General features: G+C 49.6%; 1 protein-coding gene across 1 annotated transcript in view; it reads right to left on the reverse strand.

Moving 5' to 3' along the window:
• RAB11FIP5 (RAB11 family interacting protein 5) overlaps positions 1–11,706 on the reverse strand; it is a 359,591-nt gene extending 347,885 nt beyond the window's left edge. Inside the window, exon 1 of the mRNA XM_069632306.1 lies at positions 11,006–11,706. Coding sequence (XP_069488407.1) covers positions 11,006–11,367 — 362 coding nt within the window. The 5' untranslated portion in view covers positions 11,368–11,706. The remainder of the gene's footprint in view (positions 1–11,005) is intronic.
• Between the last annotated feature and the right edge of the window lie 10,982 nt (positions 11,707–22,688).

Raw genomic sequence — 22,688 nt, forward strand, 5'->3', positions numbered from 1 at the left:
CCATTTGGGGCTCTCGGCCTCCCCACGGGGGGCCCCCCCCGATAGCCCCAAATGGGAAATGCTAAATGCTGCAGTGTTTCTGCCTAAATCTGATTTCCCATTTGGGGCTCTCGGCCTCCCCACGGGGGGCCCCCCCGATAGCCCCAAATGGGAAATGCTAAATGCTGCAGTGTTTCTGCCTAAATCTGATTTCCCATTTAGGGCTCTCGGCCTCCCCACGGGGGGCCCCCCCGATAGCCCCAAATGGGAAATGCTAAATGCTGCAGTGTTTCTGCCTAAATCTGATTTCCCATTTGGGGCTCTCGGCCTCCCCACGGGGGGCCCCCCCGATAGCCCCAAATGGGAAATGCTAAATGCTGCAGTGTTTCTGCCTAAATCTGATTTCCCATTTGGGGCTCTCGGCCTCCCCACGGGGGGCGCCCCCGATAGCCCCAAATGGGAAATGCTAAATGCTGCAGTGTTTCTGCCTAAATCTGATTTCCCATTTGGGGCTCTCGGCCTCCCCACGTGGGGCCCCCGATAGCCCCAAATGGGAAATGCTAAATGCTGCTTTTGCGAATTTTGAGCTTGAATAGCTCAAAATTTTACATAGGAAGTTTAAAAAAAAAAAAAAAAAAAAAAAAGTGCTAGTATTTCTTTTTTTTAAATAAACATTTTTACTGGACTATCCCTTTAAGGTAGACATGGGCACAGGGCCTCTTGAAATACTATTAGTTCTTGGTTCCTCGATGGGAATGAACAGGGCTTCTGGGTGACTTCCTGCCACTGAGTCAGTGTCAAGTTGTGCTGATCCAGTGGCGAGTCAGCGTTTGACACATCCTGACTCATGGGTCAAGTCAAGTTTAAAATGATGCGTCCTCTGGGTCGAACAGCGTTTGAGATGGGCGAGTCTGCTGCTGCCACAGCAGGGAGCTGCTTTACTGGAATAAATCTGTCTCGAACGGGCAGATAAATGATTTAAAAATCCTTAGAGGGCCAAAAGCAGCAGAGGCCCTGTAGTGGTTTAAAGTGAGACATGGTCAAACCGGCTCAAAGAGGTCTTGAAGGAGTAAACAGGTTTCAAGGCTGCTTCTAGGCAGCCCAATCGAGGGTCTTGCTATGCTCACCTGGTCTCCATGGGGCGAACCACAAAGCTGAGCAATGAACGCCTGCGCGTCTCTTCCGGTCTCACTACTTCTCTCACACTTGGGTGTTCGCCTAGAATGATGAACGGAGATGTTAACCTGCTGCGCAAGGTGGCCAAGACTCCCACCTCCCTTCAACCTCCAACAACTTCCCTCTGTGCTGATGGCTCACCTCAGGTATTTTAACAATGGGCTCTCCATCCTGCGTCGGAATGCAGGGGTGCTTTAATGTTCTTGGGCACTCACTGGGTCTAGTTCCGTCACTGATCCTGCGGCCTGTAGAGGACTCCAGACCAGCTGTAACTCCGTTGGCAAGTCCTTGTACCAAATGGTTCTTGGTAACAGTTTTTGTTTAATGTGTTCTTTTGTTGCCAAAGTTTCACTATTGTGCTTATTCTTTTGCAGGAGCGGTTTTGGAGATGCCAGATGAATGGACTCCTCACTGCGACGCTGAGCAGTATTTATGCAGGTGAATGCAAGCACGAAAGCGCGGCATCGAGATGTATTTTAAAATGGATATTTCTATTGCGCGGCTAACCTGGTGTCTTTTCCCTTCCTCTGCAGGTGCGGTGAGGCTCCGAAGCTGCGATCGCGTGAACCGCTTTGATGGAATCCTGAGATGACTGTCGCCTCCGGGTAAGTATTCGTTCTCCCTTCTTGTGTCGTTTCTGCAGGTGCGGTGGTTCCTAGGAGCAGCGGAAGAGAAAGCTGTTCGGATGGAGCGGGAAGACTGCTTCTCTCAGGTACGAACTCAACCGCTGTTCTTGTTTTCTCTTTCCTTTCTCCGACCAGTGCTGATGGTCCATGGTTCCCGAGGCGTGTCTGAAGTCCAGGTAAGGAGGAGCTGAGCAGGCACGATTAGCGTTACGCTGCAGGAGTGCAGAATAATGCGAAGCGTGTTCTGTTCCTTGGGTGTGGTTTATATAGCCCTGGTCAAATAGTTCCAGATAAAGTAGTCCCAAGCCCAGCCACTCCCTGGAAACTAAACTGCATAGCTCAGTTCCTCAGGACTGGGCCATGTGCCTCCATGTTCACTGAATCCTCATCCACATGATCTAATAATATGAGCCTGGCTCCAGGAAGGCCTCTGAGAAGGTTTTGTGGCCTTAAGGGTCCCAATGGAAGCCTGCAACTGGGGAAGGCTGGTCTGGCCCTTAAGACTGGAGGCATGCATCATGATAGGTCTCAGGACAAGGCGAGTTCCATACCTCAGCACTTCTACTAGTCCAGGATGCTGGTCTGAAAACTGCAGCAGGTCCCTCACCTCCAGAGAGCAGTTTTCTGGTCCAGTGCACAAGCAGAGTGGCCTCTGTCCACAGCATCGACACCGCCAATCTACCCAGAGTATGGTTACAGGATAAAGCTTTACTCTGCCTTGGATGGCAGAGGGCTTTGGAATAAACTATTTCCCCAACAGAGTTCCAGGTGAATCCTTCAGGTCTTGAAATCCTAAAGATTAAGCAAACAGGAGAGGAACCCCCTTTTTATAGCCAAAATGCTACAGTAGATTGATCTAAAGCAAGCCTGTTGTCTGGGGTCTAATCTAGGTTGCTGTAACAAGTACACTTTGCCCTATGATGTCATACCCAGAGTTCTCCGACTGCAGGAAGGATGGGTTTGTGGGAGGGGGGGCAGAATCCAAAAGGGTGTAAGCCCCCCCCCCCACCCCAGTGGGATGTACCTCTGTCCCAGGCTTCCACTCCAGGCTCTGCTAAAATTGAAAGGCAATCAGCAACTTGGTATAAGGGGTGTTTTGTCAGAACTGTCTTTGACTCTTCGGTTCCGAACAGCTTGCCCCAGATTGTCCCTGGAGTAAGGGTTAACTGATTATAAGGGGGCGGGGGTGGATGAGTGGGCTGTGGGGAATAACCCAAGTAATGTCCTACATGGTTGCTATGGAGACACCCAGGCCAGATGACTAATACACAATAGCCCTGTCATGACTTGACCACTGCTTACCAAGCTGACAATACAACATCCCAATGCTGTGGCTGTATTATTAAGTGACCCCATGTGAAGATTAGCCATGCGCCCCATTAGATAGATATGTGAACACCAGCCATGCGCCCCATTAGATAGATATGTGAACACCAGCCATGCGCCCCACTAGATAGATATGTGAACACCAGCCATGCGCCCCACTAGATAGATATGTGAACACCAGCCATGCGCTACACTTGATCTGTAAAGATTAGCCATGCGCCCCATTAGATCAGCCATGCGCTACACTTGATCTGTAAAGATCAGCCATGCGTCCCATCAGATAATTGTGAAAATAACCACGCGTTACACTACATATATCTGAAGATTAGCCACCTAGAAGAACTACCCAATGTACTAACCATCCCACTCCCCTCTAACACACCCTCCATGTAGTATACACACCAAAACTAGCCAAACTACACACAAACTCCCCCGCCCCCACAACATAAATAACACTTGCATACTATAAACAATCCCAGGTGCGAATACAACAGACCAATGTGAACAACAACCTTAAATACCAGCCAATCTACACATAAGTCACACAGACACACACCCAACATAACAAACATTCACATACAAACAACCTAGGACTTGGGCCTTACCCTTACGGATACAACAAGAAGGTGCACACAATCAACCCATCAGTTTCTCCTGGGTCTGGACCTATCCTATCCCTCTAGCCTCACTAACCAATCCCGTTCCCTTTCTTGCAGAGCCACATGAGCGCCTGGAGACTTGTGCCTGGGTGTTACAAGTTAAAATAACCCCAGAAGCCGCCATAAATTGGCATGGTTTATTTTTTGCATGCCAGTAGGTTGAAAAGAGTACATTATTATGTTTTGAATCATTAAAGTCACCTCTGCCTGTTGGAACTGTGTTCCAGCAGCATCTTTGAACCTGCCCTGCTGCCACTGCAGGGCAGTTGCTGGACTCGTCATTGGACAGTCACAGCCTAAGCACATAAGTGCACTATGTTTTTAGCCTGGAGCATGAAAAAGAGGTTTGGAGTGGGTCCAGATTAGCAGACACCCCTTTTTCAAATCATCAGAATCACATGCATCCTTATATTCTAAAATAAAGGGAGGAAAAAAAAATAAAACATTTTTATCCCACCCTCGCCATACAGCATTTGTCACCGTTACTCTGTCAACCTAACACACCCAACACAATACAGACAAGCCCACTTTAAATCAATATTAAAAATTACTACCACAGGGATCGGAATAAAAGATTTGATTTGCTTGAGCGAAGAGTAGTTCCTTGGCATCAGGAGTCACCCGGTAAGTAGGAGTTACTTTTGGGGAATGATGGGCTTGCTAGAAAATGGTATGCCGCTAACTTACATGACAAGTGTTGGGATGCACGTCCAAATCCCAGGTGATTCAGGTTCAAGAAGATAAATTAAGTGCATGCAAAGTGGACATGTGCCATCGCAGGGCGTGAGGGGGGTAAGACATGCAATGCAGGGTTGGCGCGTGGGTCATTTTTGTAGCAGGTTGTGGAACTATAGGTAGGCTCAGGTATAGTGTGTCTAGGCATGTGTGTTATAATAGAATAGCCGAGAGACAACAATGAATAATGCAACGGCCAGCCCTAGTCCCCGCCGCAGGAAATACTGAAGCACTGCCATGTTAGAGTGAGGCCTAGTTTGCCACAAGCCGCGGTGGAAGTAGTAGTACAATATGGTAAGGAGTCCTGAATCACTTGCCCATCCAATTCCCCAGCAAGAGAGCTGAACAAAGAGGCCTTCAGACCCGATTGATAAAACATGTGTTGCAGGACTGGGAAACTAATAAGTAATGCTAACGAGCGAGTATGGGTAGGTGTTGTGCCAGCGCCAAAGGACAAACCCATGGGGGCAGAGTCCCTGAGCTGCCAAAAGACCCAGCCTAGATTTAGGGCACTACCTACCCCCGAATGATGGTCACCCCCATTTGAACTGCCAGATGCCCAAAAACAGAACACCTAAATCCTTCACAATTGGACTGGTTAGTGGGCACCTGGGGAAACCCAGCTGAAACTCCAGGAAGGGGCAGCGGACAAGGAGGGTGGGGGAGACAAGGGTTAAGCTGTTCCTTGATTTGTACTATGAGGTGCAAGGGGTGATGCTAACATTCAGTTCTGCGCAGGGGAGGCATGGCAGGGAAGTGGTTCTTTATTGAAGAGGGCCAATTTGACCTCAAAAGTATCCACTGAGCTCATGTCCACGACCAGGTGCACACCACGTGACTAGGCCAATGGGGAGGGTAATATTCGCAGAGGCCCACGCCAATCATGCAGTACAACCTGAGGTAGCAGAGCAGAAGTCGATGTGTTACGGGGCCAGAGTAGATTCGATGTGTTACGGGGCCAGAGTAGATTCGATGTGTTATGGGGCCAGAGTAGATTCGATGTGGTCAATCGCTCGCGATAATATAGGGGACTGGTAGTAGGTGTATAGGGGGTAGCCATTGATGGTGGGAGACGAGTACTGTTTACAGCACGAGTGACGATGATGTGCCTTATTAAACGATCAGTCTGTTTTGAACTAACCCAGAGAGCTCTGTGGCATTTGGGCTCTACAGCACCCTCTGTCACATTTTTCCTTTTTGCATGCAAAATGTTTTCCTTGTAAAGAGATGCACAAGCCTTTTTCCTCCGAGGTCTGTTTCCTTATGTCTGGAGATCCGCTTTACACAGGCAATCTACAACTTATTCTCCATTATGCTTCAAGTGCCTTTTTTGATGTGTCCTAATGATTCCCAAATGCACACAAATGTTACACCGTTACGTATGTAAGGCACCTGTTGGCCTTGGGAGGTAAATAGAGCTGCTGTGATCTAACCAAGATCATCTAGGTTAGAAGCAAGAACTACATAGCTCCCAAGTAATTATGAACTCTGCTTCAATGAGTTTCCTTTAATAAGATAAGAAATCATGGGATGCATTGAGCATATACTAACAAGGTCCAGTGATTCTTGGATCATGCTTTATTTGATCTGGCCTTAAGAGCCCAAATCTAAAAGTGACACCACCCATAAAATCCAGAATAGGACATTGAGGCTCAATAGTAAGTATAGCTACAGAATATGTTGATATGATTTTACCCTGCGCTAAATCACCACTGTACTAGTGAGTGCCTAGTGGGGGTTTTATTTTAGTCGTTTATGTCCATCGAGCCCTGTGGCAACCCAAGTGGTATGAATTCTGATGTGAATATACTCTGTTGTACTATTGGTATAAAATTATTGAACCCATTTAAGGGCCATTCGACGAAGGCTCTGGAAAACACTGAAATTGGTATACCACCACTTTTTTTGAGCCGATTTGCTGGAAATGGCAGCTGGGAATTAGGGTTATTTCCTTTCTGGATCTGACGGGTCAAAGTAAGCTTTCTTCCGATGTGGTCTCGCAACCACCTTTCCAGACTAGGGTAACAATTCCATGTTTCAACGAAGAGTTGAACACTCGGATATCTTTAAGTAGTAAGGGAAATAAATCCTACGTCACCTTAAGCTGTTGAGCATCCAAAGGGGATCCTGAGAATTTGGCTGAGGGTAGGAGGTTCAAGAAAACATCTCGTCTAAGGAAAGACGACATCTGTTCTTGCTTATTGATGGTCTTCACTGCCCCATGTATGGTTGAACACACCTTAGTTGGGGACAAGGTCAGATCCGATCTAATCTGGTCAATTTTATGTACATAAAAAAGGTGGCGTGGCCGTCAACTAGAGAGATTGTGATGGAGAAATAGAAATAATATTTGTTAATATTAGAAGCAGCAAAAGATAATGAATCACGTTTCTGTGGCACCTGTATAGAGGGTGTTACAGGAATATAACCTGGCTCCCACAATAGCCATGGCTGTTGCGACACATTGAGCCACACAGAGCAAGGGCCTGATTTGCCCAACATAGCATCAATTGAAAGTTAGTAGATCGTAGCATATTGCTGCTTATCTATTACGACAGAGGGCCAAGTCAATCTAGACTCCGAGGTTGTTCACAGCACCCCATGGTTTAATTATATAAACCAATAGGAAACTCTGGGAACAGGTCCTGTGTTTTAGCCTGGTACTAAGAGGACTAGTGAGCAACATTTCTTTATTAAACCCTTACCAGTTAATGAACATCCAGGATTGAATACTTTGGATGTCATTAGTGAGGGCAGTCACCCTCTAACTTAAAGATCTGCGTGTAGTCTACATAGTTTAGGCACCAAGACCTAGCAAGTTGTCCTGGAGAGGTTTAAGGTAGAGATTAAACAGGAATGGGGAGAAGCAGGATCCTTGGTGGTAGACCAAATGCTACCTTTGTTGACTCAGAATGCCAACATTCCAATTTATTCCTCTCCTCAAGTGGTAACTAGTGAATCTCCACCTGAGAGAGATTTGGTTAGCCCCTATTCTGAAGTCCCATAGAATTTCATTGTGAATGGAGGAATGGCCTCCAGCGGAAACACCACTGGAGGCACCGGCTCCATTTAAATAGAGGGGGTGCATCCATGCATACTATGGGTTGTAACTCAATCAGTTGTGCTAAAAAAATAAGAATTTTTTTTTTTAAACACTGCACACCAAACACCATTACCTCCAGTTACCCCTAGTGATGGGACTCCAGAGTCATTTAAGGTTTGGAGGTCACTGAAAAGCAAGTTATTTTACCTTCTTCTTGCAATTAACCCCAAACATTTAATGAGGACACCCACTTGAACAGTAAAGATCATAAATACTAATATATACATGGACAGGTTTTTTTTTTGTTTGAGTTGTGGACTAAATTACAAATCAATACAGGTCATAATTTGAGATTGTGAAACCAAATATTCACAAGTAATTTTGTCTTGCTGTACATATAGAGCTGCAAAATAATGGGGCCAAGTATGGAAGTTGAAGCCTGGTATGATATCCTGGCTTCAACACATACCTAAAGTGTGTGATCCAAATGGGCCATCCGGAGCAACTAAATCGAACTGTGCCTTACAGGCCAAGATTTGCAACCTCTAGTGGAGGGATCCGGAGAGTCGGGGGGCTTATTTCAGAGTATACACTACTCCATTATGAACCTTACTGATCACTGACTAGCCCAAATGGAAATATTAGCCACTGCAACTTCCCATCAGGATGCTCAAGCGGTGATCCATCCCTCCTATACCACATTAAATGTCAACTCTAGAAAAGGCCTGTAGAGGAGGTCCCAAATAAAACCTGCACTCCAATCGTCCATTTTAAAGTTCCAGGAACGTTCACACTGAAATATGTGACGTATGATGAGCAAATAAACCAGCAGAGAGCCGCAGTTGGGCTCTGCCCAGTGCTTATCAGAAGAACAGCACCTATTGGAGTACCAGTACCAAGGAATCCATGGACAGTAAGGTATCCATTGAAGAAACCCTACCAACAAATGAGACGAAATGAAGATTGCCTAAGTACAGTCCCGGAAGAAACCAAAAAGGTCTTAATGGAAAACGAATGGTGACATCACAAGAACCCGGACTGACTCGCAGGTAGAAGAGAGGACGACCAGATAATGACACAAAAAGACAAAATGCCATGAATAAGGATATCGTGAACCTAGAGTGAAAGAACGATGTTGAAATGCAAAGAAGTTTAAAGCTGTAAGCAAGATGAAGGCATTCAACCAGTTTACACCTGTAAATATGCTTGGAACCGCAAGGAAACTAAGAAAACAGTGCGGAAAGCGCCATTATACATAATCTACCTCTACCTCGAAATAAAGCACAGTTTTATAAGTGTATTTCTACTTTGCACAAGAAGCAGAATCAACCCAGGTCACTAAAGGCCAAATAAGAAAAGATTCATATTTAGAAAAACGAGAAGAGACGGCTGAATCGAAACTCTGCAGAGGCAACTCGTACCAGGAAAGCCAAGGTCATACTAATAAAAGAAGCGAACAGTAGCTACATCTAATTGAAACTGAGAACAGAATATCCTGCCTCTGAAAGGTTGAGATAAGAAGACGTAGGCAGGTGACGGGCTAAATGAGAATCAAATACACAAATTGAGAGAAAAGAGATAAATTCACGGTGTAGGAATCACGTGACCAGCCGAGCAAGAAGAAGCAAGGGTTCACACCTACGCTTGGCACCTAACCAGGCGGAGCTATCAGTACTTTTCCAGACAGAAGATGCAGTCTGAGGCCAACCACGGTAAACTAATTGATAGTCACTAAAGTGATGATTGATTGTAACCATAATCAGAGGAAGGCCGGGTAACTAAGGGGCACCCCACACCTTCTGCGTGCTGCTAAACGAAGTGGAAAAGTATGCATGGGGTTGGTGCCAACCCAATCACAATGGACCAAATAATCTAGGGTCCTATAGTTAATAGAACCAATGAGACGTTGTACTTGTCTACAGTAGTCATTTTTGAAGAAAGGGCTTAGATGCCCACCTGACAGTTTACCCAATCCCCTCACTCCGTTACCATATACAGATATAGTACCTATAGTAAAGTTACCTTTTCCTAACCAATAGAATTCAATGTTAACTTTTGAGTGTTACATGTCAGCGATGACGATTTTTGAGTATAAATGTTAAAACCTGTATGAAGTTCGTTGGAGTTTGAAGCGAGAAAGACGATCACATCACTGCTGATATCCATGACTCCCCGTTTTCTGTACTTGTCATTAAACGGACTCCCTTTGCCAAACCATTGAGTTGTCCTTATTGCTTGGTGTTGGAGTAATGAATCTGCACCCCCATCCATCTCAAGGGTGCAGCTATCTCGTCTTAAAGTACTTCTGAGTAAGCCTCGGCTTTATGGGCCAGCCAAGGGTTTCGGAGTACAGGCCAATGTAGCACCCACCACAATAGATAACCATTCTCAGAGTCGGTCTGCTACCATTTGTTTTCACCTGGACCACTCTTTAAGCCAGTGAGGAAAGGTGTACACGAAAAAGGGGAAAAGCACCTGGACTCAATTACACTTCCTGGTCGAATTTCCAAGACAACCCTCACTCTCAACCCACCCAATCCATCTCCTACGGCTTACCAGCTATTCTTGAGACTGCAATTTGGCGGAGGGCGCCCATATGGGTTGACCACTTTTGAGTGTTGGTCATGCACAAGAAAGCCTTAAGACCTATAATGTCCATTGGGCAAGCTAGGCACTGAATCTGACTGCACAAATCCACCGGTGAAGAAATTAACAGCAATATCACGTCCTTGCCCTCCACATCTACTACTCTGAAATATACACCATCACCCTGGCCTTCCTTATCCACCTCACCACTAATATCGGCGACAACCATTCCCGTTCTTAGTCAACCACTCCCTTGCTCCTCAATTACTCCACTTTGATCATCTATTTCAGTCTTAACCTCTTACAACTACATCTTGATGGCCTCCGCTCTTACAGCCTCTCAAGCAACCAAGCCATTCCTCCCAGGACTGGCCCACTCCAGGTCCCCACTACAGGTCTGCCACTTTTCTTGTTCAAAATTTTGGAAAAGAACTTGAAGCTCTCAACAGGTTTAGTCATGCACCCAACTCCGACTATCATCTTCCAAACATGCAACACCAAAACTGCCATTCAAACCAAAGCTTCCCAAGTTCTACCTTTAAAACGTTCAACCCACAACTCAAACCTTACAACGTGCCTCCGACTCACGTCTCTGCCCTACCATATTGCACGCTACCCACACAGCTCTGTCCATGCCTTGACACCCACCCCTCAGTCATGTCCCTCATGCCTGACTCTTACACCGTAGTCCAGGCCTTCACAACTCACTCCAACTCCTTCTCATTGCATCTCCTTTCTGTCCCACAAAGTTTGCAAACCACAGTGCAGTTACACCACAGCCACAGTGCAACTGCCCAACACCATTCACATACCCCTTTCACCCACCTGCAGAGGCGCCCCTCGGCCCCGTACCCATGCAGTCCCCTGGCACTCACTGTTCGCTGCTGGAACGCCCCTCCTGCAGGAGTCTCTCCAGGGGCAGGCTGGCCTGTCCCAAGAACTTGTCCAGGCCGATGAGTGCGCGGTGCATGACGGTAAGCAGCAACTCGGGCAGCGGGGCCCCGGGCCCCTGCGGCGGCAGCTCGAAGGAGCACTCCTCGGCCCACTCGGCGCTGCCCGTGCTCTTCTCGGCCACGGCCGTGCTGTAGCGCTCCCGGCCCAGCTGGATGATGGTGAAGGCGTCGCTCGTCCCGTGCTTCCCCTTGAGCCGCAGGCCCCGCGCCCGCAGCACCGTCACCTGCACATGGGTGGGCAGCCAGGCGGCCCCCGGGGGCGGCTCCGGCCGCAAGAGGGACATGGTGGCACGAGGTGTGTAAGGTGGGGGGTCGGCTAGGAGAGCACGGGGGCTAGCAGGACACAGAGGGTCTTAGGAGGCAGGAAGGGGACAAGAAGTAGGGGGAAGGAAATGAGCACAGAAGAGGGGCATGAGAAAAAAAAAAGAGTGGGTGGCACGGGGGGGGGGGTGGGAGTGCAAGGAGTGGGGTAATAAACCGTAACCAAAAAAAGAGTGGGGAAGGCGGGGTGGGGGGGGGGGCTGGCTTGAGTACAATAGCTGGGGGAGGGGTTCAGCTGCTGCTGTCCACACACTCTGCACGCATGAAGTGCTCGCAGCTCCTGCTCCGGAGTTTGCTGTCCTGTTTGTGCTTTATGCGCTCGCCGCTGCCTGAGAGGGGAGGAGGCGGAGGGGCTGTCCCAGCCCTGCAGCCGCAGCACCTCCTCCTTCTCCTCTCCAGCACAAGCAGAGCTCCACCGGGGGCTCCTCCTACAGCCCGCAGCTGGAGGGGCTGCTCTAAGCACGGGCGCAGTACTGCCCCGCCCACCAAAGCTGGCCCAGAGACCTCTCCTGACCACAGGGGCACTGCCACCCAGCCCACCAAATCCCACAGGCGGGGAGACTCTCTCCTGCATTGGCAGTACTGCCCAGCCCCCCAAATCCCACAGCCGGGGGAGAGGCTGCCCTGCCACAGGGGCAGTACTGCGCCTTTAAAGTGCCCAGATGCAGTGGGCAGGACTGATCACAGGAGTAGGTAATCTACTGCCCCAGGCCACCCATAAAGTATGCAGCTCGGTGGAGTCTTCCATGACCACAGTGGCAATGCCACCCCTTTAAAGGCTACTGCTGGATTTGGCAGGGCTGTTCACAGGGCCGGTCTGTGTTGTGGCCTACTCAATAAACGTGCGTGGACAGGTAACTTAAAACAGGGCCTTTATTGCCAACTTGCTCATGAATGCATATCGTTTCTTACGGCCCTTTATGCAGGTAGCTGGTCGTCTGAGTTGTGACGTCCCGAGTTATGTATAGCGCGCATGCGCGAGCCTCGATGTGGCCCGCGCATGCGCGGCGGCAATAAAGTGCGCCCGTGCGGCAGTTCCCGCCGGGACGCGGACGAACCAACATCGCGTCCCGCGTACTCCTTGTGTGCCTGCATGGATGCCTGTGTGTGTGGGTCCCCGGGGCATACATAACAACTGGCGACGAGGCGGGATCACTGCCGCAATGTGCGCCCAGCACGTGGGTGCAGAGGAACAACAAATCCGCGTTGCTACGCAGTGACACGGAGCGGACCCAGCGGCAAAACTCCACGTGGAGTGGCAGTAGCGGCCTGAGAAGGTGCTCGTGCGCTGCCACTTTAAGAAAACACGACGAATTTTTGGAACTCCAACCGCCCCAATAATCTGGGGCCGATCACAACGACGCAGACAGCACAACACGGTTGCGCAGAGACCAAGGACCTGGAAAACAGCAGTCTGAGGTACGTGGAACCCCACCCCAGTCAGGTTTGCGGCCTCCAAAGTACTGAGAGGTGCCTGTGCGACCTGTGAGGATGGCGGAAAGTGATGGGGAACCAGAAACTGCGACACGAGTGATAAGGACTCAACAGGGGTCACTACTGCCCATGCAGGAATTTGATACCTCCGGCCCCCCGTCCAAGCTAGGACCCCGGTGGCTACTATGGGTGAAGAAACTGGAAATGTATTTTACAGCCACAGGGACCACCGATGATGACTCGAAAAGAGCGACGCTCCTATATTCGGGGGGGCTGGAGGTGATGCGCATATATGAATCACTCAACCTGCGTATAGTCACATACGCAACGGTAAAGACTGCATTGGAGAATCACTTTATTCCCCAGTCAAATGTAGACTATGAAAGATTCCTGTTTTCCAAGGAGAAACAGCGGGAGGAGGAATCCCTTGACCAATTCTCTGCAAGGCTGACACTAATGGCTAGCGCATGTCGCTGGGACAACGAAGAGTCGATGATACGACACCAGGTCATCCAGGGCTGCAGCTCAGGCAAGCTGAGACGGCAAATATTGAGGGAGCCAGGATGGTCACTGCAACAAATCCAAGACAGTGGCCGAACCTATGAGCTGGCAGAGTCCAGAGGGGCGACCATGGACGCAGCAGTTCATCCCAGCACACGGGATGTAGCATATGCCATGAACAAATGGCCCAAGTCAAGAGACAAATGGACCCCAAAGTCATCCGGAAACAACACCCCTACCATTTCTGGACCTTCCTGCAGGTACTGTGGATATGACCTGCCACATACGGAGGAGTGCCCAGCCAAGGGTAGGTCCTGCGGAAGGTGCAACGAACCAGGTCACTATGCACGCATGTGCCGTGCCCCCGCTCCTGTGCCGGCGCAAAGAGGACCCACGAGAGTACGAGGTAGCGGCTTCAGGAGACAGCGGAGTATCGCGGCGCTGGAGCTAGAAATCCAAAAGCTACAGCTCGCCGAGGAAGAAGACGAAGAAGAGGAAGACGAGGTCTTCTTCATCTCGAACATTGCGTCGGCGAGCAAACGGAAAAGACAGCCCAAGTGCGAAGTGAACATCCTGGGGGTGCCAACTCAAATTCTCATCGATACAGGGGCATCAGTGTGCGTCCTCGCGGAGGAACACTACTTGAGACTCCCAGGCCCTCCAACACTGGACAAGGCCATGGCAAAAATTTTCACGTTCGGGGGGGACACCCCGCTGCCTCTCAAAGGGGTATTTGTGTCACCAGTGTCAAAGGGGGAAGTCTCGATCAAGGCCAGATTCTTCGTCACAGATGTCAGCCCACACTCCATACTCAGTTGCGCCGCATCTGAGGCACTAAACCTCGTCCACTTCGCTTACGAGGTGTATCAGATAGACATTGAGACACTGTTGAACAAATTCTCAGGCATCTTCGAGGGAATTGGGAAATTGAAAGCGCCCCCGTTGCGTCTCCACATCGACGAATCAATCAGGCCCACAGCCCTGAAACACCGGCGGATACCTTTCCACCTCAGGGAAAAGGTGGAGGAAGAACTCCGGTCTCTCGTCAGCATGGACATCATCGAGAGAATAGAGGGGCCGACGCCATGGGTCTCCCCGATTGTGGTGACGCCCAAAGCGAAACAACCCGGGGCGGTCAGAATATGTGTGGACATGCGACTGCCCAATGCAGCGATTAAGAGGGAAAGACATATAACACCGACCCTCGATGACATCATTGGAGAACTACAAGGCGCCAAGGTCTTCTCCAAACTGGACCTGAGAGCAGGGTACCATCAGCTCGAGCTCCACCCTGACTCGAGATATATAACAACATTCACGACGCACGATGGCCTTTACCAATTCAAACGCCTAAGCTTCGGGGTCTCGTCAGCCGCCGAAGTATTTCAAAATACCATCCGAGGGGCCCTAGCAGGTCTCAAAGGCGTGTTGAACATGAGCAACAACATCCTGGTGTTCGCGGCCTCGGAATCGGAGCACGTGAAGAGGCTGGAAAGCACTCTCCAAAGGCTGAAAAGTTTAGGCCTCACATTACATCGGCAAAAATGTGAGTTCTTCAAGGACCGCGTAGGTTTCTTTGGCTTCATCTTCCATGCAGCGGGTGTATCCCCCGACCCAGCCAAAATCAAGGACATCAGGAACGCTGCCGCCCCACAATCCCCCACCGAGGTGAGAAGTTTCTTGGGGATGGTAACATACTGTGGGCGGTTCATCAAAGGGCTAGCGTCAACGGCAGAGCCGCTCAGGGCGCTGACGAGGAACGACACAGCATGGAAATGGGGCACCGAGGAGCAAGAGGCATTCCAGACCCTGAAGACCGCCCTGTCCGATGGCGACACCATGGCGTATTTCAACCCTAGGGTGGAATCCGAGGTGGTGGTAGATGCGAGCCCGGTAGGAGTTGGGGCGGTACTACTGCAACCGGACGAGCGTGGCAATATGCGTCCCATTGCATATGCGAGCAAGGCCCTCTCCACCACTGAAATGAAATACTCACAAATCGAAAGGGAAGCGCTAGCCATCCTGTGGGGCTGCCGCCATTTCCGCCTATACATTTTGGGCAAACCTGTTGTGGTCGTGACGGACCACAAGCCGTTGTTACCGATACTAGCCGGTGTGTCATCGAAACCACCTCCCAGGATCGAACGGTGGATGCTGGCGCTGATGGAGTATGGGGTGAGACTGATATACAGGCCAGGCACAAACAATCCGGCAGACTATCTATCACGTCACCCCAACAAAGAGGATCCGGATACGGACATTGGCGCGAGCGACTGTCATGGACTGCTGTGTCAAGTGGTGGAAGGATCTCTTCCGACGGCGATATCGAGGGCAGTCGTATCGATGGAATCGACCAACGACGAGGTCTTCGACATCGTCCGAAGGGCAATAAGGAGCGGTGACTGGAAAGAGGTGCTGCGGGACAATTCGCGCCGACAAGAAGCGGCCCAGAGAGACCTCCAAGCGCTCTGGAAGGTGCGAGAGGACCTCTCCATCTCAGATGACGGACTCATACTGAGAGGCCACCAAATCGTCGTGCTAAGGACGCTGAGGACTCGGATGTTAGAGCTAGCGCACGTCGGCCACCAGGGAGTGGTCAAAACAAAGGCACGATTAAGAGCCAAAGTATGGTTCCCGGATTTGGAGGCAATGGTAGAGAACTTTGTGAAAAGATGTTTAGCGTGTCAGGCCGCGATCCCCGGCGACAGAGCTCCGCCGATCCAGTCCATGGAACGCAGCGAAAAACCGTGGGGGACGGTACATGTAGACTACGGGTCAACAGGACGGGGCATGTACTTTCTGGTAGCGGTGGACCAATGGTCACGTTACCCTGAGGTTGAGATAGTTGAATCAACGGCGACCGAATTCTCAACCAAGGCACTAGACAAGATGTTTGCTACACACGGGTTTCCAGACCTCATATGCTCGGACAACGGCCCGCCATTCACGGGCAACCAGTTCGCCTCCTATCTCAAAGAAAGAGGAATTCAACATTGCAGGGTGTCCCCACTCTGGCCACGGGCCAATGGGGAAGCCGAAAGGATGATGAGGACCCTCAATAAAGTCCTACGGATATCCGCCAGCAGCGGGGCTGACCTGGAGAAAAAGCTTGTGGAATTCCTTAGGGAATACCGCACGACACCTCACCAGTCCACGGGAGTGGCTCCCGCGGAAGCACTATTTGGACGATGCCCAAGAGGACTGCTACCGGAGGAGGAAGGTCGAACACCTGGAGTTATTGACAATGAGAAGGTTCGGGAAGAGCGAATCAGGCGCAACGAAAAAGAAAGTGAACGACGAGGGCTACAGGAAAAAGAAGTGCGGGTCGGGGACACGGTGTTGGTCAGGAATCGACACCCGGAAGGCAAACTGTCCCTCCCATTTGAGCCACGCCCGTGGAAGGTAACACACGTGAAGGGCACGATGGTAACGGCGGCCTGTGATCGGGGGACTGTTACACGCAACCGGTCATTCTTCAAGAGAGTTGAAAACCCCGTCGAGAATGGAGCACCGGAGGACGACACAAACACGGAAGAACCACACACCGATCAAGGCAAGAGCGGGCACCAAGCCCCAGCGGGAGCCGGGCTCGGCTGTCCCACGCAGCCTGAGACCCCACCGCGATATCCAGTCCGCCGAGAGCGGAGGATGCCAGGATATCTCAAGGACTATGTCCTGGACTCGGGAGACTAAGCCGAAGGGACCTGATGGGACGTAAGTGTAATTGCCAAAGGCTGTGTTCAAAGCCATCAATTGCATTGGGGACCAGGCACCCCGCAAGGTTATGTTCTATTTTAGTTAAAGTTGAAAAGGGATGTGACGTCCCGAGTTATGTATAGCGCGCATGCGCGAGCCTCGTTGTGGCCCGCGCATGCGCGGCGGCAATAAAGTGCGCCCGTGCGGCAGTTCCCGCCGGGACGCGGACGAACCAACATCGCGCCCCGCGTACTCCTTGTGTGCCTGCATGGATGCCTGTGTGTGTGGGTCCCCGGGGCATACATAACATGAGTGGAATGGGACCTGCAGAGCAGGTGAGGTAGCTGCAGGCAGGTATTAGGCCAATGTCGAGAGGAGCGCTGCGGCTGCTGTGGCATCCTGTGCTCCCCGCGCTCAGAATAGCGCTCCACACTAAGTCAGCACCTCATGCAGCGTTGCGTTTTCATCCAAGAGGTCGGGTGCCACTTCTCGTGGGGTGCACTACTCTAGATACCTCCCTTTTCTGAGCAAGAAAGGGTTATTCCATCACATAGGGACTCATTACAAGTATGGCGGTAATGCAACAACAGCGCCGGTAGCGCTACCGGCACCGTTGCTACCGTACCGCCATACTACGAGGTCTGCCCGCTGGTGCCCTTGCAGCCACCAGGTCTGACTTGGCCGTACTGGCACCCGCGAGCGGAACAGGACTGTAGCACCAGTACCGTTATTAACAGTACCGATGCTCCACCTTCCCCATTCCTATTGAGCCCCATGGGAATGGGGAATAATTTTTTTTCCGGTGCCAAGAAATGGGCATTTACCGGGTACTGCAAGTTCGTAATGACCCAGTAATTCTGGGTGCAGGAAAAAAATGAATACCGGCGGAAGCCGTGCCTACAGGCACGGCTACTGCCAGCTTCGTAATGAGACCCATAGTCTGCAAAACGTCCCGGTCTTCTCCTTTCTCTTTCTGGCGAGTTCCTCTTACCTCTCCTTTATGTGGAGAGGTTTCCATCTCCGCTGTTCTCTCCCGCGGCACTTTAACTCTCCTTGGGCTGTCCCATTTTTGAGCTTGACTTCCTTCATACTGTTCTATCTCCTGTACAGGCTGCCTTCAACTAGCGACTTGTCACCTCCAGAACATCCCTCACCACTGTCTTGTTCCTGGACTTACGGACTCTGCGCTTCTGCTGTTCTCTTTTCATATAGAGCTACACGTTCTAGGTTTCATCTCCTCCCATCTTCCGCATGCACATGATTGATCCCTCGCTGATGCACTCTCACTGGTCGACTAAACTTGGATCCTGTCAGGGGTCTCTATGTGGCAGTTTAATTTTGATGAGGTCACCCTCTTGGACGGTACTTCACTGTGGAGCTCTTCTGTCGTTCCATGTTTTCATCCTCTCTTTGCTTCTCCTCAATTGCCAGAATAATTCCTCCATGTCCACTGCGTCATTTTCCCATTTTTTTACAGCTATGGCGGGACTAACGTGGGTTCTGCTCTGCTGCCCGAGGAGGCAGAACGGTGATATGTTTGTGATCTTATCAGGGCTAAGGTGATGGGCCGCCACGGCTTCCTCAACTGTGATATGAGGGTCTAATCCTGCTGCTGCGGCTATTTGCATGGCTCTTTGATAATCCTGTTTGTGCGTTCCACCAGGCCATATGCTTGAGGATGATACAGGGATGCCTTTATCTGGTGGATGTTCTTTTCCTTCAGAAACTTTTCATTTTCTCTTTAGACAAGCTGGACCCCATTGTCAGAAAAGGCTGGCCGGACGACAGCCTAGTGCAGCTCTAATGGCATTGTTTTGTAGTATTTGGAGTTTTTGGATAGTGGTTTTATTAGCACTACTGTAGAGGGCGTTGCAGTAGTCTAATCTTGATAGAATTAATGCTCTGGCCAGTATAAGGCAGCTGTCGTTAGAAAGGAAGGGCCTACCTGCCCTGATCAGTTTACAAGTATAGGCTGTGGTAGAGGCCAGAGAGTTTAGTTGTTTAGTAAAGGACATTGTTGCATCCAGGTAGAAACCAAGAGTTTTTACCTCCTTGGAGACAATGGTATTATTACAGTCAATGATGAAAGAGGCATATTCATGCCCTAGTTTGGAGATGTTGGAAGGAGAGCCAAAGATTATCAACTCTGTCTTGTCATTATTCAGGCATAGGCAGTGAGTGGCCATCCATGCCTGAATGATGAGATGGATTCTATTCACCAACGCCAGGTCCCTGCCATGATCCCCGGAAAGTGGGAGGAGAATCATGTGAGTGGTTAGTGTAGGTGACACCCAGAAGGTCCAGATCATCGAACAGTGGCTTTGTGAATATATTGTAGAGAGTTGGGGACACACAACAACCCTCAGGGACCCCACACATGATAGGGGTGGGATCCGCAGCTGCTGAGGGTGAGAATACTCTGCTAGTTCTGTCGCTCAAGAAGGATTCTATACACCTAAAAGCGCCTATAGATAAATGGGCTGCTGTATCAAGATACCTACAAAGGACCTTATGATCGACCAAGTCGAATGCAGCTGAGAGATCGAGTAGCAGCAATAATGCTGTGTTCCCTTGGTCTCTCAGCTCATCGATCTGTGTCTTCAGGTCTATCAGTGCAGTTTCCGTCCCGTGTAATGGTCAGAATCCTGATTGTCGGACCCCTAGGAATTTGTGCTGTTCAAGGTGTTTTTGGATCTGCAAATATGTGATGTTATCCAGAATTTTGACTAGAAATGGTACTGTTGTGATGGGCGGTAATTGGTAGCGATAAGTGGGTCTAAGGTTTGCTTCTTGAGCAGCGGAAGCACCCAGGATTGTTTCAAATTAGCTGGGACGGTGCCGGAAGCAAAGGAGGTATTAATCAGTTTGGAGATGAAGGGGGAGAGGTCTCTTGCAGCCTCTTTTATGATATATGCTGGGCAGATATCTCCTTTACAATCAGACGGTTTGAGAGAGAGGATAGTTTTTTCCACTTCGAGGATTGTTGTTTTAGTGAAGCAGAATGTGGAATTAGGATCGGCTGTAATTTCATTGGGTGGAGGGTGGTAGTTGGTTGGTTGAGATAAGTTCAGAGAGTCTTTATTGTTTTTTATTTTAACTTGGAGGGTGTTGATTTTATTGGTTAGTGCTTGTTGTATCTCTGAGCACCAATTCTTGTCTTTAATGCAGATATCGGGGGGAGAGATAGGGGACTCTAATTCTTTTAGGATTGTGAATAATTCTTTCATGCTAGAGTTGGACTTAGCTATCTGTTCATTGTAGGAGTTTCTTTTTGCCTGGCCGATTTATTTTTTATAGTGTGATGCAGTGGACGCTAGCTTCTTTTTGTTTTCATGGGAGGGGCAAAGGTGCCAGTCCGTTTCACATTTTCCTTTTAATAGTCGCAGGTCCCTTAACTGTGGACGGAACCACTTGTTGAGGTGTAGTTTAGCTTTACTAGCTCTCAGTTTGAGAGGGGCGACTTTGTCTAAGGTGGAGAGCATGATCTTGTTATATTCATGCACCATCGTACTTGGGTCCAGGTTGTCTGACAGAGAATTTAGGGTGGGTAGAATAATAGGGATCACACTGTCCACTGTTATATTCTTTTTTAACCTGGTTAGGCAAGGTGGCGCTTCTTGGGGAGCTATGAGTTTTTGTCTAGTAGTAGAGAGTGTCAAGGACACAAGGAAATGGTCAGTCCAAGATAGGGGGGAGATAGAGGTAATGGTAGCTGTACAATTGTGGTCGGCTACCCAGTCCAGGGTTCTACCCTTGATGTGGGTAGGAGCGTTCACCTTTTGAGTTAATCCTAATGTATTGAGGTAGTTTACTATTTACACCGCCTGATTGTCCGAGGGGTCATTCAGGCCTAAGTTAAAATCTCCAAGCAACAGTACTTGGGAGGTAGGTTTGAAATTGCTAGCAATTAGGTTGTGCATATCCTCTTGAAAAGTGCCCATAGGACCAGGGCCTCTGTAAACTAAATGCATGGTGAGTGATTGGGAGTTCTTTAGTGGTAGCTTGATAGAAAGGGATTCACATGATTGCAGGTCATGTGGGGATACTAGTCTCAATGACAAACTCTCTCTAGATATGATAGCTATTCCGCCGCGTCGGGAACCATCTCTGTCTTGTATGAGAATAGTGTATCCTTCTGGGATAGCTAACGTGAGTGCAGGCCCTGCGTCTTTATGTAACCATGATTCGGTTACGGCTAAGAAATCTAGGCTGTCTTCTGTGATTAGGTCGGCTATGTCGATAGCATGGGCCACCAATGACCTAGCGTTAAGTAGAGCATCTGCAGGATGTCTCCTCTACTGCTCTCGCAATCTGGAAAGCTTTATCTAGTTGTAGCACCTTTTCGAGGATGAATTTGTCCTGGACTTTTCGGTTGTTGGTGTGCACAATGAGCATGTCGCACATCCCGTCTTCCACCATGCTGACAAATGCACACATCACCGCCAATTCTCTTAGCTTGAACATGTAGTTGTGCAGGACTATGGGCCTCATTCTGAGTACGGCGCTAACCAATGGCGCTATTAACGCCTTGGTTGACGCCGTACCCGGACCGGCAGCGCCTTGGTGGATGGCGGAATTACCACCCCATTCCAAGGTTGGCGGGGCGGTAATTCCCCATTCACCAAGGCTCTTCCCCATTCCCAAATGAGCCCCCATAGGGCTCAATGGGAATGGGGAAGATGCAAATAACGGTGACCGTTCATTACGGTCACCGTTATTGGCTTGGAGGCCCCTTTGCGCCCTCGACTTTAACACCTGCTCAAAGCAGACGTTAAGGGTGAGGGCGCAAAGGGAGCTCGGAGTATGGCGGTAAGGCATTACCGCCACCGGTCTCGTTACCGGTGGCCGCTATCCCTTACCGCCATACTCGGAATGAGGCCCTATGTTTTCTTTGGACGAAAACCTCTTTGCTATCCTCCTCACAGCTTGTTTATACGCATTGTCACCCTCCCCTTCCTGAGCTTCTGGAGTCAGGCCCACAAAAGTCCTTTGGCCCTCGACTCCTAGTGCACTGAGAAGCATGGCCTTCTTCCATGCTGCAGGGAAATCAGTTCCACCAACCGCCTCCAAATACGTCTGAAACATCGGCTCTGTAAGAAACTCATGGTGGCAACAGTAAAGACAGACACAAGTGATCACAGTTCAAGGGTGTTTATTAACTGTATAATGGGTGAGGAAAACACCTAATCTAAACCTACATCTAAGATGGGAGCAAGCTACGACCATCAAATAATAATAAAGCAGTGCTAGCGGCATCTTGTCAAAATAAAAAGGGCCTATTCTAAAATACATATTGCCAATCCTTACAACGAAGTTACAAAATAGTGTACGATAATGTGTTCAAGAAAAGAAAGAAGTGTTCACCAAATGATAGTCAGGATGGTATGGCTGGGTCTCCCTTCCACACGTTTTTAGCACGGGACAAGGCAGGACCTTTGAGCACAGCCAGCAGAAGGTTATAGTCCCTTTCAACGATACATGCCAGGACCTTCTGGAGCCAAGTCAATTTCCTTCAAAATCTCTTGCCTTAATAGGCCTGCTGGACCATAAACAATAAACAAAACAAAAGTTCCTTTGGCAATCTTTCACGTTGAGCGATTGCTCTTCGCCCCTTGGATCGCTCTCAGCCATGCTCTGATCCTTCTTGCAACGT

Source organism: Ambystoma mexicanum, chromosome 6q, assembly GCF_040938575.1.
Source record: "Ambystoma mexicanum isolate Mex_15411 chromosome 6q, UKY_AmexF1_1, whole genome shotgun sequence".
Taxonomy (NCBI): domain Eukaryota; kingdom Metazoa; phylum Chordata; class Amphibia; order Caudata; family Ambystomatidae; genus Ambystoma; species Ambystoma mexicanum.